Here is a 13,658-nt window from a genome sequence, read left to right as displayed (position 1 = left end):
ACACATGCTCAAATTTTGCATTCAATGCAGCATCTATTTATGTCTAAATTCTCCCAAATATGCCAGGCAGCTCACAGAAAAGCTTACACTAACAAATCAATAAAATCTTATGAAAGCACAGCTACAGAACTATGAACTAGCAATGCAGGTGAGAGTTTACTGCAGGAAACCCAAAGGTTCAAACAAAGATGGAAATCATAGCATAATGTATAACAAAACTCAGCCTGCGTGGCTGCACACGGGAGCCAACTGAAACATCTGTAACACTCAAGTAACACCAGACAGCCTAGCCTAGCTTGAGAGGACACTATAAAAATCTTTGTGTTCTGCTCACTTCAAGCAGCTATACCACACCTGGGTTTACCTTATTTAGGGTGGAGTATTTAATTTCATAATAGTCATCTATAAAGTGGTAACAGTGAAAAACTCCACAGCCTTAAAGATGATGATGTAAAATCATATTTGCTGCTGTGAAGATGCACAATGATAAAAGTATTAAGAGTTCAGACTTTCAGGTCAGAGATCTCAGCTGTATGTATATTCATTTTTAAGCAAATAACCACCAAGGGTTATTATGGCAGTAAAATAGGTAATGATGTATGTGTTTTAGCACAGTGGCATATGGTATGCAGATAATCCTTACTTTTTATTTTTTAAGAAAAAAAGAAGAAATGGTAAGAACAGATATGTGTGTACATCTACACATTATGCACAATGGAGGCTGGAATGCTGGACACCAAAAATAGGTGGTAGGAGTACACGTGATATATAACGAACACAGAATTATAATCAGAAAAAAAGTAAGCTACTCTAATTTTGAAAATAAGAAATGCAGCACAAAATGATATAGTAACAAGCTCTTCGAAGACTCCTTCAAAGGCTGGGAAGCTCTGGCTTTGCTAATATGATTCCAGGAAGGCATTTGCAAAACTGAGAAGAGATTAGCATCTAAATTAAGTGCTTCCCTTCACTACAGTAACAATGTATCTTTGAAAGTGACTATTAACTACATCCTATTCATACATTCCATATCAAATTATTATCCAAATCAAATAAAAATTTTATACCTGCTGTATTAACATAGTCAAAGCTCTCAAATATATGCCCAGTACAATACCAAAAAATGCCCAGTTACTGAATTCCTCTTTTAGGATCCTAATACCACTGTAGCCAATGTTTTGGGGCAAGAACAAAGATAAAACTTATCCTTAATCAACATCATCTTCACCAAGTCCTAAGTTCTACCCATTTTTTTTTGTCTAAAACTAAAGTTTTAGGTATGAAAAATACAAGCTATGATAGCTACTATATACGGATACTTTTTGGACATTCAACGAGGAGGGTGATGCTAAACTCTTATCTACTCACCTTAACTGGTTGGTTACCCAGTAGTTACAACTACCCAAGAAAGGTATGGGGGTTTGAAGATGGGTGTGGTAACAAAGACAAATAAGCATGGTTACAGTAAATTCTACTACTGGGAAAACAACTCAAACCAGATGCCCTAATAAAGGGTGAAAGCAACATATTGACAACCAGCATATCCCTCAACAGAGCCCATGTCTGAGCTGACAACAGAGCCTGCTTGGGATTCTCCTTCCCTCTCCCTCTGAACCCCAAGTGCACGGGAACACACATGTGCGCGCTCTCTCTCTCTCTCTCTCAAATTAAATAAAACATGGAAAAAAAAAGAGGGTTAAAACTATTTTAAAATATAAAAAAAAATTTTTAACCTCCATACAAAAAAGGAGAAAAAATTAGAATGCATATTCCTACATATGGTAGTGGTGGTTCAGTAATTTACTGCATATGCATAACTTTCAATTATGAAAAAATAAAGTGATAATTTTTAAAATTCAATTATATTTCATTTTATTTCAATCCATTTACTTTTAAACCTTTTAAGGTTATAACACCCATCCAAAGCTGTTTTTCTTTCTCTAGAACCCTCCCAGGAGTAACCTTAAGCTGACAGAGCAGGAACAAATTAAACTTAACCACAATAACCACATTTCATTTCAAGGAAACCTGGAAATCATTTGTGGAACCACCAAGATCCATTCAATGTCAAAAGACCTCTACTGTCGTCCATCTGAGGCATTTCCATAATGTTAAGTAAGTAAGGGTCAAATGCATTACTTTTAACATCAATATCTCTTAGCTCTCTAAAGTTAGCAATACAGGCAAAAGTAACTTCCAACACTTTAAACCACAATGCATGTAGGAACATTAAGGCTGTTGGCCTCCTGGCCCTTGGAGCCTTTAAGAGGGAGTCTGGCTCTCACCTGATGAATTAAATTTAACTCTACTATGACCTAGGATACCACTTTGCCTCACTGCTTGTTTCAGAGCACATGGTTTAATTTTTTCTACTAATTTCATCTGTATACTGACAGATCTACAGGAAGTAGAGGTAAACCACCCATGGCCTCCTTCCCGGTAACCTTCTAGAATGTAAGGCCCATAAGGGGAAGGATCTTTTTTTATTTTAGTCACTAATGTATCCCTAGCACCATGAATATCCAAAATTGTTTGTTTTATTCATTCTCCCAAGTCAGCATGAGTTTATAAAGCAATCACTAAGTACGTCCTCTAGTATTACACTAGTTCCTGAAAGAGTATTTTAAAAATATTTCCTGTCTTTTAAAAGCTTAAAACACAGTTACAGAAATTACATGGATAAAGAAAATACAACTAAGCAACAATTCAGGGAAGTCAACAATTGGGTACAAAACTTCAACCAGCAAAGAAATAATGCAGAATAGTGCAGTTGGAAATAGCTTCAGCAAAGGGATGGGGGAAATGTGGGCCCTGAACCAAGAGCAGGTTAGGTTTTAAAGAAGTGGGAAAAGAATTTCAAACACATAATGAACTATGTCCTACTGAAGGCATAAGCTCAGGCTGGCCTGAGCAAGTAGAACAGACTAGAAAACAGAGAAACTGAGTAAAGCCTAGAATAAAGCAAAGGCAGTGAAGACAGTAAAGGACAAAAGCAATAAACCACCAGAGGAGTTTCTCTGCCATTGGAACCACCTGAGGAACTTTTAAAAATACTGTCACCTGGACCTCAATTCAGTGACTCTGATTTAAATGGGGTATAACCTACACATCAAGATTTCTTTTAGAGTTCCTCAGGGATTCTAATGTGCATCCAAAATTCAGAATCACTGCCACAGAGTTTGGAAAACCAATGGAACTTACTAAGTGGCAACACAGGATGAAGAAGCAAGACTAGAGACTATAACAAGATTATATTTTATCTATAAAAATAGTGACTAGCAAAAATTGTCATTATTATACATGCTCTATAGAGACCCTCTCAAAAGGAAACGATCAGTGCATCATTCCTCCTTTTACACAGTGCCCAGGACTCGACTTTGCATGTGACACATACTCAGTATGAACAGAGTGATAGGCAGACACTGTCAGTTATTGTTACCAAAGGTTCTATATGTTTTTGAAAGCTTCATAAATAAGCAAAATTATAATCCCAGTTGCTTCTGCTTCTTGCAGACCCTATTACTTACTAAGCTTTCAAATGTGCTTCACTGCCCTCTCCCCCAAGCCCCCCACCTCCACTTTATCTTCACTCCATCACTTTTGACAGCACCTAGCATGCTCAAGGTTACATGAGTCAATACAAAGGAACTAAATATTTTATCTTTAAGAAAAATATGCCCAGAGACAATCTTCTAAAATATAATCTGAATCTCAGGGTGACTGAGTGGCTCAGTTTGTTGGGCATCTGACTTTGGCTCAGGTCATGATCTCACGGCTTGTGAGTTTGAGCCCCGCCTGAGTCTTGGTGCTGACAGCTCAGAGCCTGAAGCCTGCTTCAAACTCTGTGTCTTTCTCTCTGCCCCTCCCTTGCTCATTCTCTCTCTGTCTCTCAAAAATAAATAAACATTTAAAAAATTTAAAAAATAAAAAATAAAATAAAGTATAATCTGAATCTCAAGATAATATCTTTCTAAATATCCACCATGATCTTTAAATTTAAGCCAAACAAAGATCATTGTTCTAGTTTTCCGTACATAATAAAATGTTATTATGTAAGAGTTATGTTATAGTCTTCAGGTCTTCAAGTATAAATGAGTGTTTCCTACGTTTACTTACATCCATAGCACAAACTGAAAATATTACTTGTATGACACTCTGGAGAGAAACTAGAAGGTTACTCACGACCAGAGACAACTAGCCCAAGATCCAACCAACCCCAAGACTCAAGGGATCATTAGGAAGCTCTCATATGCAGAATGGTTAGGAAGCTCTCATATGGAGCAATAAGAACAAACTTACCACATATTCTTCCCCCCCAAAGACTGTTTTCAAAGTGTTTTCCTAATCATAACTGCATTAGATTTTTTTTTTTACCACTACTATACTACATGTGATAGCAGGTAACTGATCCACACACATACCCAGAGTCCGTTGTTTCCCTGTTTAAAACTTTTTAAAAAATTTTTTTAAGTGTATTTGTTTATTTTGAGAGAGAGAGATAGAGAGAGAGAGCAAACGGGGGAGGTGGAGGGGCAGAGATAGAGAGGGAGAGAGAGACAGAATCCCAAGTCATACTGTCAGCACAGAGCCCAATGCAGGCTGGAACCAACATACCGTGAGATCATGACCTGAGCTGAAATCAACAGTGGGACACTTAACCAACTGAGCCACCCAGGCGCCCCCGTTTAAAACTCTTACTATCATGAACCATTCTTCAAATTATCCATTTTTTTATATTTTCTGATTTTCAAACTTAGATAAGGTTTTTTAAATGTGCACCACATTTTCACTATGACTTATCAACTGCTTTTTCCATTTGATTTAACTAAGCCTCTAATCTCATTTTTCTGAGGTAGACTGCATATGATCAAAACATGGCAATGGCTTAAAAAATTCAATATGCTTCACTAATTTCACAATATGGTAGAAACAAGATAAACACACTAAGGCATTCATCCTCCCCCTAGGAACTCCATCATGACCCACTATTATACGTTCACTTAAATAGGCATATAAGTGAACAAATAAGATGTACAGCAAATGAATAAATGAGAAAGTATCAAGACCTTTCCCTGAAAAGCATTAAACAGGCAAAAATCACTAGTAAGAACCAGTCTGTATTGTTCTTTTTCCCTTTAAAATGATTTTATATAAATTTTATTTAATTTATTCCTTTCCTGCAACAGTAAATATTGGGTACAAGGTATAAATTACAATAACTCCAAGCGTTAAACAACTGGAATTGAAGTATTAAAGGAAATAGGAAGATAATGACAACAGAAATAAAAATTAGTAGATACAGTATTACCTAATGGAAAAAATTTTTTACAGCACTGCTTTTTTTTTTCTATTTTTTAACAGCACCAGTTTTTAAACACAAACCTTAAAAATTCAAAATTACTACTCGGTTTGCCTAATACAGCTCTAGTTGGTAATTACCTAGTCTTATGACATTCTATACGGTTCATGAAAAAAATTCCCAACTATAAATATTTTCACCATTCCTTTTTGCCCAAAATTAGATGGCCACCTAGATGTGATAATGGAAATTTTGAGGATACTGAAGGCCATTATCCTTAGGACATGGGGGCTGAAATATTTAGTGTTTAAGCAACACAATGTCAGCAACTTACTTCCAAATGTTTAATAGAAAAAAATGTTATATGTATGTATATATCTATAGAAATACACCATACATTTATATACACAAACATACACATGTATCTAAATAATAACTAATGAATCTAGATAAAAAATAGGTGTTCACTCTATGATTTTCACAAGTTAAAAATTTTTCAATATGAAAAGTTGGGAGAGGCACCTGCATGGCTCAGTCAGTTGGGTGTCTGACTTCAGCTCAGGTCCTGACCTCACAATTCATGGATTCAAGCCCCACGTCAGGCTCTGTGCTGACAGATCGGAGTCTGGAGCCTGCCTGAGATTGTGTGTGTGTGTGTGTGTGTGTGTGTGTGTGTGTGTGTGTGTGTGTGTGTGTGTGTGTGTGTGTGTGTGTGTGTGTCTCAAAAATAAGTATTTTTTTAAAAAGATGGGGAACATAGAACCCCGTTTATTTATGCATTCCTTGAAAATTCTGCCCCACTGTAAAGGGTCACGGAGCCAAGAACATACTTGTCATTTTTAGTTAAAACATCTCAGATCCAGGGGTGCCTGGGTGGCTCAGTTGGTCAAGCATCTGACTTTGGCTCTGGTCATGATCTCACAGTTCAAGCCCACATCGGGCTCTCTGCTGACAGGTCAGAGCCTGGAGCTTGCTTCATATTCTGTGTCTTCCTCTTTCTCTCTCTGCTCCCACCCCTCTCTCTCAAAAATAGACAAACATTAAAAAAAATTTTTTTTTAAACATCTGAGATCCAGCATCTGTTATGAAAAACACCTCTTACTTCAAAGAAAAATTCGAATACTCACATTACCCATGTACTCTGAGAGCAAGTCCTGCAGGGCCTGGCGGACAGCATTACACTCTGCCACAATTCTCTCACGCCGGTCATCACGCGTGCAAGACGAGTCAGCCATCAGGGCAGCCCCACTGATGATGCTCTCTAGGCGCTCCTCCAGGGAAGGCCTAAAGCGCTCCTCACTGAAGCTCAAGGGATCCACAATGATTTGTTTCTGCAGAGAAAAGTGTTATTGAATCTTAGTGCTCATTTCTGTTCCCTCCATTATTCAAGAAGGTGAGGAAAGTATTGATCAGAAACATCAAGATTTAATACAAAAACTCCAATGCCTAAAAGAAAGTTATACTTCTTGGTAGATGAGAGACATACAAGTTGCCCTATGGTAGTTCTCAAAGGAACTGGAAGCAATACTTCCAACTGAATGGGGCCTAGGTAAGATCTACCACAAATGCAAATATAAATTATGCCAGCATAAAAATCATGTTCATGCTACTGAATCTGAACATCTACATGTCAGCTTACACATTATTAGTGAAGTTACCAAATGAGAACTGCAAGGAAAATAAGTTAGCTCTCTTTTCCTTTTCTACGTAGAGTATAAAACTGCTCCATGACATTAGCCAAACTATTTCACAGCAAAAAAACAATAAAAACAGAACGACTCTATCCTCAAAGTTTGAGAAAGAGATGCATTTACAATCAATTCCAATCTATTTTCCTCATCTTACACATCTCATCTAACTGCATAAATAATGCAGTCAAATTTATCCTGTTATGTCTAAATTAGAGGCTTTCTTTACCTAAAGGCTTCCAGCTGATCTGTGAGAGATGATAACAATCCATCCCAACAAAGCCACCCTGTGAAGTATAACTGCCCCAGTAAGAAGAAATCCTCACTGTTTCCTCTTCACTCCCCCCCACTTCACTTAAATCCAGCTTTACCAGTGATGCATGAGGTGAGGTCACAAGCAAGCTTTAAGTACAAGGTCAAACATCAATACCCCAAGGACAGCAGCTACTGGCCTCCCTCCAACTTTTCCACTTGATACAATTTATTCTGACACTGGTAAATGTCTGTGCAAATATTTTGCATTTAACTTTTTTTTTATAGGGACTATTCTTATGCACTCATTTCAAGTTAAATGCCAAGTTTTTTCTTTAAAAAAGCTTGCCCTTTGCCAGTAAGTATACATCTATTTCTTCTTTCCCTTCCCAAGAATCATCAGTTTCAAAACTGAAAATGCAACGCCTCAAGTTCATTATTAACCTACGTTTTAACTGATATTTTTCTTTTTTACTGTGTATTCAAAACTGAATACACAATGCCTTCTGACCATCAGGAATGAAGAATGAATCGTGATAGAATTTTAATAGAGTCACTGAGCTGCAACAGGCTTATGATCATATTTCGTCCAACCCCCTCATTATATGAAGATTCACTCTAGCCCTAAGAGGTTAAGTGGGCTCTGGCAGTTACTACTCAAAATGGGCAAAATGTAATCCTTAGTGCCTTCAAAGAGGCCAATACCTAAAACTGCCAAATTTGAGGGGGATGGAAAAAAGTGCCAATGAATTATAAGATGCATGGTAAATGTTTGCTATAATGTCATTTAATGTTTAAGGCTCCAGGGTAAAAAGTCAGTTCTAACACCATGATCTGTAGAATTAACACTGTCTTGGGGCGCCTGGGTGGCGCAGTCGGTTAAGCGTCCAACTTCAGCCAGGTCGCGATCTCGTGGTCCGTGAGTTCGAGCCCCGCGTCAGGCTCTGGGCTGACGGCTCAGAGCCTGGAGCCTGTTTCGGATTCTGTGTCTCCCTCTCTCTCTGCCCCTCCCCCGTTCATGCTCTGTCTCTCTCTGTCCCAAAAATAAATAAACGTTGAAAAAAAAATTTTTTTTAAATAAAAATAAAAAAACAATTTTTTTTAATGTAACCCAGTTGGCTTAAAAAAAAAAAAAAAAAACCTTAAAAAAAAAAATCTTAAACTGCTGCCATCTACTGGAAGCCATGAGGCATTGTGGGTAGAAGTTTTTGAAAAAAACACAAAACCCACCAAAAGAATTAAGGTTAGAGTTGATACACAGAACAGTGTGCACACAGAATGCATACAAAGAACAGACCCACGGCACCAACCATAAAAGATAATTATATGGAATTATGCTAAGAAAGTATTTTAGGCCCAAATTTCCTTCTACTTCATTAAATTTTGTGATTATTGAGAAGTATATCATCTAGGCACACAAGTAAGGACAACATTGAAGATACTCTGTGGTAATCACTTATGATGTATCTGTGGGCTCCAGGACAGGAGAGTCTACATACACTTTGCCTCTGTATCTCAGAGAGCTTTCATCTACCAAAAGGTTAAAATCTTGGGTGAAATCAACCAAACTCCTATCTTCAACAGAGAATGATCGGATAGGACACATAAGCTACATAAAAGAATTCATAACTTTAACACAAAAGAAAAAGAACAAGAAAAACGTTGTAGGCCAAGTCAGATCAAACTGACTAAAGATTTCTAAAATTTCTTTTGACATAGATTACAAATCTAAGTAGAAATTGAACTTTCATCAGAAACCTTGATCACATTTCCCTAGAAGTCTCTTAACTCTGGGTAGATGGTCGAGAACCTGATGTTTCTTCCCAAGTGTAACTTACATCAAAGTTATTGAGCGCATAAGCCAGTTCTCCTCCTCCTCCACCCTGGTGCTGGGAAGCATCGTCTGATGCAGTGGCCTGGGCTGCATTGGAAATGCCTGTGACCGCCTGCTGCAGCTGCTTATATATCAGGTCTCTGTTAGCCTTATAGGCTGCAACATCAGGGTGCTGGAGGCATGCCTGGGACGCAGTATAGAGGATCGGAACATTTTTCTGCAGGATTCCTCTGGCTGCAGCCATCTGATCACGATGGCCCACATCTTTCAGTTCCTATAAGAGGAAAACAAGAAATTGGAGCAGTCTTTATATGGGTTGTAATCATAAAAAAACTTGTCAGTAAATGCTGAAAAGTTAAGAATTTCTACTAATTAGACACAATACTTTCATTAACAGTTTAGCTTCATAACAAAGGAGGCAGCCTGGGTCAGTACATAGAGTTCAAACTTTTCCAAACCAGACACTTCTGAATTTGAATCTCCAGCTCTACTTTTACCTGGCTATTGTGATCTTATTTAAAATTCCCAACCTCAGGGCACCTGCCTGGCTCTGTCATCAGAACATGAGACTCTCTTGATCTCTAGGTTCTAAGTTCAAGCCCCATGGTGGGTGTAGAGATTACTTAAAAATAAAAATCTTTAAAAATAGAATAAAATAAAATCCCCATACTCAGTTTCACCTTCTGTAAAACAGGAACATAATATATTTGTCTTCTAACTGTCCTGAGGATCAAATGGGATAATGCATGTAAGCCACCTAGCATAGCACTAACTAAAAATCAAAGCACAAAATTGACTAGGCACCTTCATCACAACTACATAAAGTTGTATGTACCTATTCCAACCAAATTAGAAAAATCATTCAAATACACATTTAAATAGGGTAAGATTTAGTTTGAGTACTTGTCATTAAGTCACAAAAGTTCATTATAAGAGTTTTGTTAATTTGGGCTGGGACACCACAGATGTACATGAACTATGCAAACCAACTAGGTGAAGATGCGCCAAGCTGTTCTCTTAAGTACACAACTCCCCCGCCCCACTCCCCATCCCAAAGATGGCCTTAGGACATAGGTCATTAAGGCATAAAGTTGAGACTCATGTGCTCCATGACTTTAATCCGAAAGGTTTTTATTTGATTGTCTGGGGCATCTGGGTGGCTCAGTCATTTGAGAACATTCTACTCTTGATTTCAGCTCAGGTCATGATCCCAGAGTCCTGGGATTCAGACCCGCATCAGATTCTGTACTGAGTGTGCAACTTGCTTGAGATTCTCTTTCTCACTCTCCTCTACTCACACACTCTTTTTCTCAAAAGGTTTCCATTTTATTGTAATACTTTATACACATGCTGTCTTAAGTGAAACTGTCCTTTTCAATTTCCTCTACACCATAATTATAATCCACAGTTTAAAAAAACTTGAGATTCCTAGCATGGTTCTTACTACTGGCATCTATTAGGCTGAGTGGATAGACTAAGTGACAAATAAGTGATACCAAATAAGTGACAAATAAGCAAGATAGGAAGAGGATATTTCTGGTATCCCATTATTACTCAAAGTGCTCAGGAGGAGAGGGAGAGACTTAAGTCTTTAGTAAGTATGTATTACCACCACAAAAGAGAATTGGAAGTGATAACACTAACTGACCACCTGATCTGTTCTATTTTACCTGTGAATAGAATTCTAATGTTAATTACACCAACTAAACCCTACAGTACAAATTTAAATGTTTTAAAAGAGTATTACATGTGTAAACAGTAAGAGAAAATTAACTAAGAAAGGCCAAAGTCAATAACTCAATTTGAAGTCTGACTTAGCCATTTAATGACTCATCTTTTTAGATGAGTTCCTAATTAAGCATTAGAGACATCTAAGTGGTTTCTTTTTTCTGATACTTCATTTCACTATATATTTTAGGTTTGCATCTTTACTCAAACCTTGTATAATATGACAGCTTACTTTTCTTCCTAGAGTTCTTTTCTCATTTGGAATCTGAATTGCAAGTAATAGCTCATAGCACTCCAAATGCCCTGTAGCATAGTACATTAGGCAACATACTCAGAAACAGGACCCTATGGATTTATTAGAGAATCAGTGATCATTTCAAGATTCAAGCAATGACAGGGGGCTAAGGCTAACCATTAAGTTAAAACAGATGGTGGGTACATTCTGTGTGGCATTTTCTAAATGCCTGGCCATCACCACAACCTCAGAGACTCTGAAGTCTTCTAGGGAGGCATTTGCATCTAAGTACTTATATCGTCCTCTGTTTTATAAAATGCTTTGCAATTAGCTTTGGAATTCTTCCCTAAGTATCTATAACCTAGATCAGTACAGTCTCTTACAAAGGTTACCAAAGACACTTGTGGTGAGCTAAAGTTAATAGATGCCAGAATTACTATTCAACACTTGACTTTCCTAAAGCCCCTGCCTGGCCTGGTATGAGAACTTCTACCTTTCTAAAGACTAGAGTAGGTACAATATTCAGAAACAGGACCCCATGGATTTAGAGAACTGATGATCACCTCAAGATTCAAGCTATGACAAGGGGCAAGGGCTAACCATTATGCTTAAGCAGCTAATGCACATGTTGTGTGTGGCATTTTCTACACATCTTATCCTCATCACAGTTTATGCCTGAGAGATTTCTATTTACCAAGTAAGGGGGATATATTTTAACCTATGATGAAAATGACAACTATATATCATCATTTGTCCTAACTGCTAAAGTGTTCAGCTTTCTCTCAAGAACTACTTTTGTCTTAGTACAAAGAAACTAGATTTTGTTAAGTAAACATAGGAAAATGGGCACTATCACAAGGCAGCACTATTTACTATTATAAGAATAATAATCTTAAGTATTATTTTCAAAATATGTAACAGTGATAAGTAATCTGGATTGGTGAAAAAAAATGAGCTATTAAGGAATATAATAGATTACCTATGAAATCAGAGTCCCTTGGTCTACTTTAGCCAATTTTTCCCAAACTTTATCAATCCAATTGTGTTTCAAGCACACTCAGGAGCAAACAGAAAACATGAAGAAGAAATGACTGCTTTCAACGTGATTTCAACTAACCATCACATGCATCACATGCAGTGACCAAAAAATAAAAGCTTACTTCTAAGTAATCTATAGCACTCTTTGTACCCAAGAGCTGGAAATTCAAGTACAAGTTTCCTCTCATTTCCCTCTTTATATTGTTAATATAAAATTGTACCCATAGACACATGTGATCAGATGTCTTCTCTTGAATTCAAACAACTACACTTAAAGAAAAGGTCCATAGGCAAACCCAGCTAGTCCATATTCATTTACACAAAAAATTCATTACTATCCATTACTGTGTCTGTTCAAGTTTTCAGGAAAAAAAATCATTAAAGTCAGAGTTCAGAGACTAGGTAAGAAGCATTACGTTTTTACCAAATGCCTCAACAAGCTCAAGTACCTGGGTGGGTGGAACATCCACCACCCAGTACTTGGTAAACATGCAGGTACTCCTTCTCTATCAGACTAAGAGACAGAACTGACCACAGGAGGCACATGCAGTTCTCCTCACAGGGACTAAGGTCAGTGCTGGCCCATCCCCACCTCTGCCATCTATTTTACAGTAAAAGAAGAGCCTGCAGTCTAAAGGAAATTCAACACTTATAGTGAGCAAATTATATTCCAGCCCAAGAAAATAACAGATTAGAACCACATTTAGAGTCCCATTCCAGGATGGATGTGCAGTACAGCAAAGTGGCTTATTCACTTGTTCATTAAATATTTAGTAAACACTACCATATCCAAGCAATATTCTAAGCTCCAGGGATTATAAAAGCCATTTGAACAGACAAAATCTCTGCCCCTGGAGGCAGACAGCCTGGATTAAAAACCTGGCTCCAATTCTGACTAGATGAATAACCTTGCCACGTTATTTAACCTCCCTGTACTCCAGTTCTTTGATCTATAAAGATGAGTATAGTTGGTTAAGTGTTCAACTCTTGATTTTGGCTCAAGTTACGATCTCATGTCAAGAGATCAAGCCACTCATCTGGCTCTGAGTGATAGCAGAACCTGCTTTGGATTCTCTCTCTACCTCTCTCACTGCCTCCCACACACTCGTGCTTGTGTGCTCTCTCTCAAAAATAAGTGAATGAACATCTTTTTAAATGAGTATCTATCAATTACAGCATCTACCTTATACTATTCTGTGAAGATTAAATGAATGTGTGTTTATAAAGGGTTTGTAACAGTGTGTAGCACATAGTAAACACCTTTTTAGAGTTACTCATTATTATTTTCAGCAACATCCTTACCACCACCACACCATGCTCCAGAAAAACATTAAGGAGAAAAAGGTAAACTCCAAAGAGCCTCCAGACCTTAGGAGGTTTAGCATTTCCTTGGTGGGGGGTTGCTGCTTAAATGATATAAGGGACGCTAAAGGAGCTAGTATATACATCACACCCAAATACTGCTCTTGAGGAAATACCCCTTTTCTGGACTCGGGCTGTCTGCAAAGATAAGAGGTTCAATGAGAAGCTTAATTATTACATATCATGCCTGAGCAGAGAAGACGTTAAAGGTGAAAACAGTCT

At 37.6% G+C, this 13,658-nt stretch overlaps 1 protein-coding gene across 1 annotated transcript in view; it reads right to left on the bottom strand.

Moving 5' to 3' along the window:
- CTNNA1 (catenin alpha 1) overlaps positions 1-13,658 on the bottom strand; it is a 176,890-nt gene that overhangs the window by 101,111 nt on the left and 62,121 nt on the right. The window contains exons 6-7 of the mRNA XM_011282359.4: positions 9,078-9,347; positions 6,427-6,630 (exon numbers count right to left, since the gene is read on the bottom strand). Coding sequence (XP_011280661.1) covers positions 6,427-6,630; positions 9,078-9,347 — 474 coding nt within the window. The remainder of the gene's footprint in view (positions 1-6,426; positions 6,631-9,077; positions 9,348-13,658) is intronic.

The sequence above is a fragment of the Felis catus genome, chromosome A1 (genome assembly GCF_018350175.1).
Source record: "Felis catus isolate Fca126 chromosome A1, F.catus_Fca126_mat1.0, whole genome shotgun sequence".
In the NCBI taxonomy this organism is placed as follows: domain Eukaryota; kingdom Metazoa; phylum Chordata; class Mammalia; order Carnivora; family Felidae; genus Felis; species Felis catus.
Note: the sequence above shows the minus strand (reverse complement) of the source record. Positions and strands in the feature narration are given on the sequence as shown.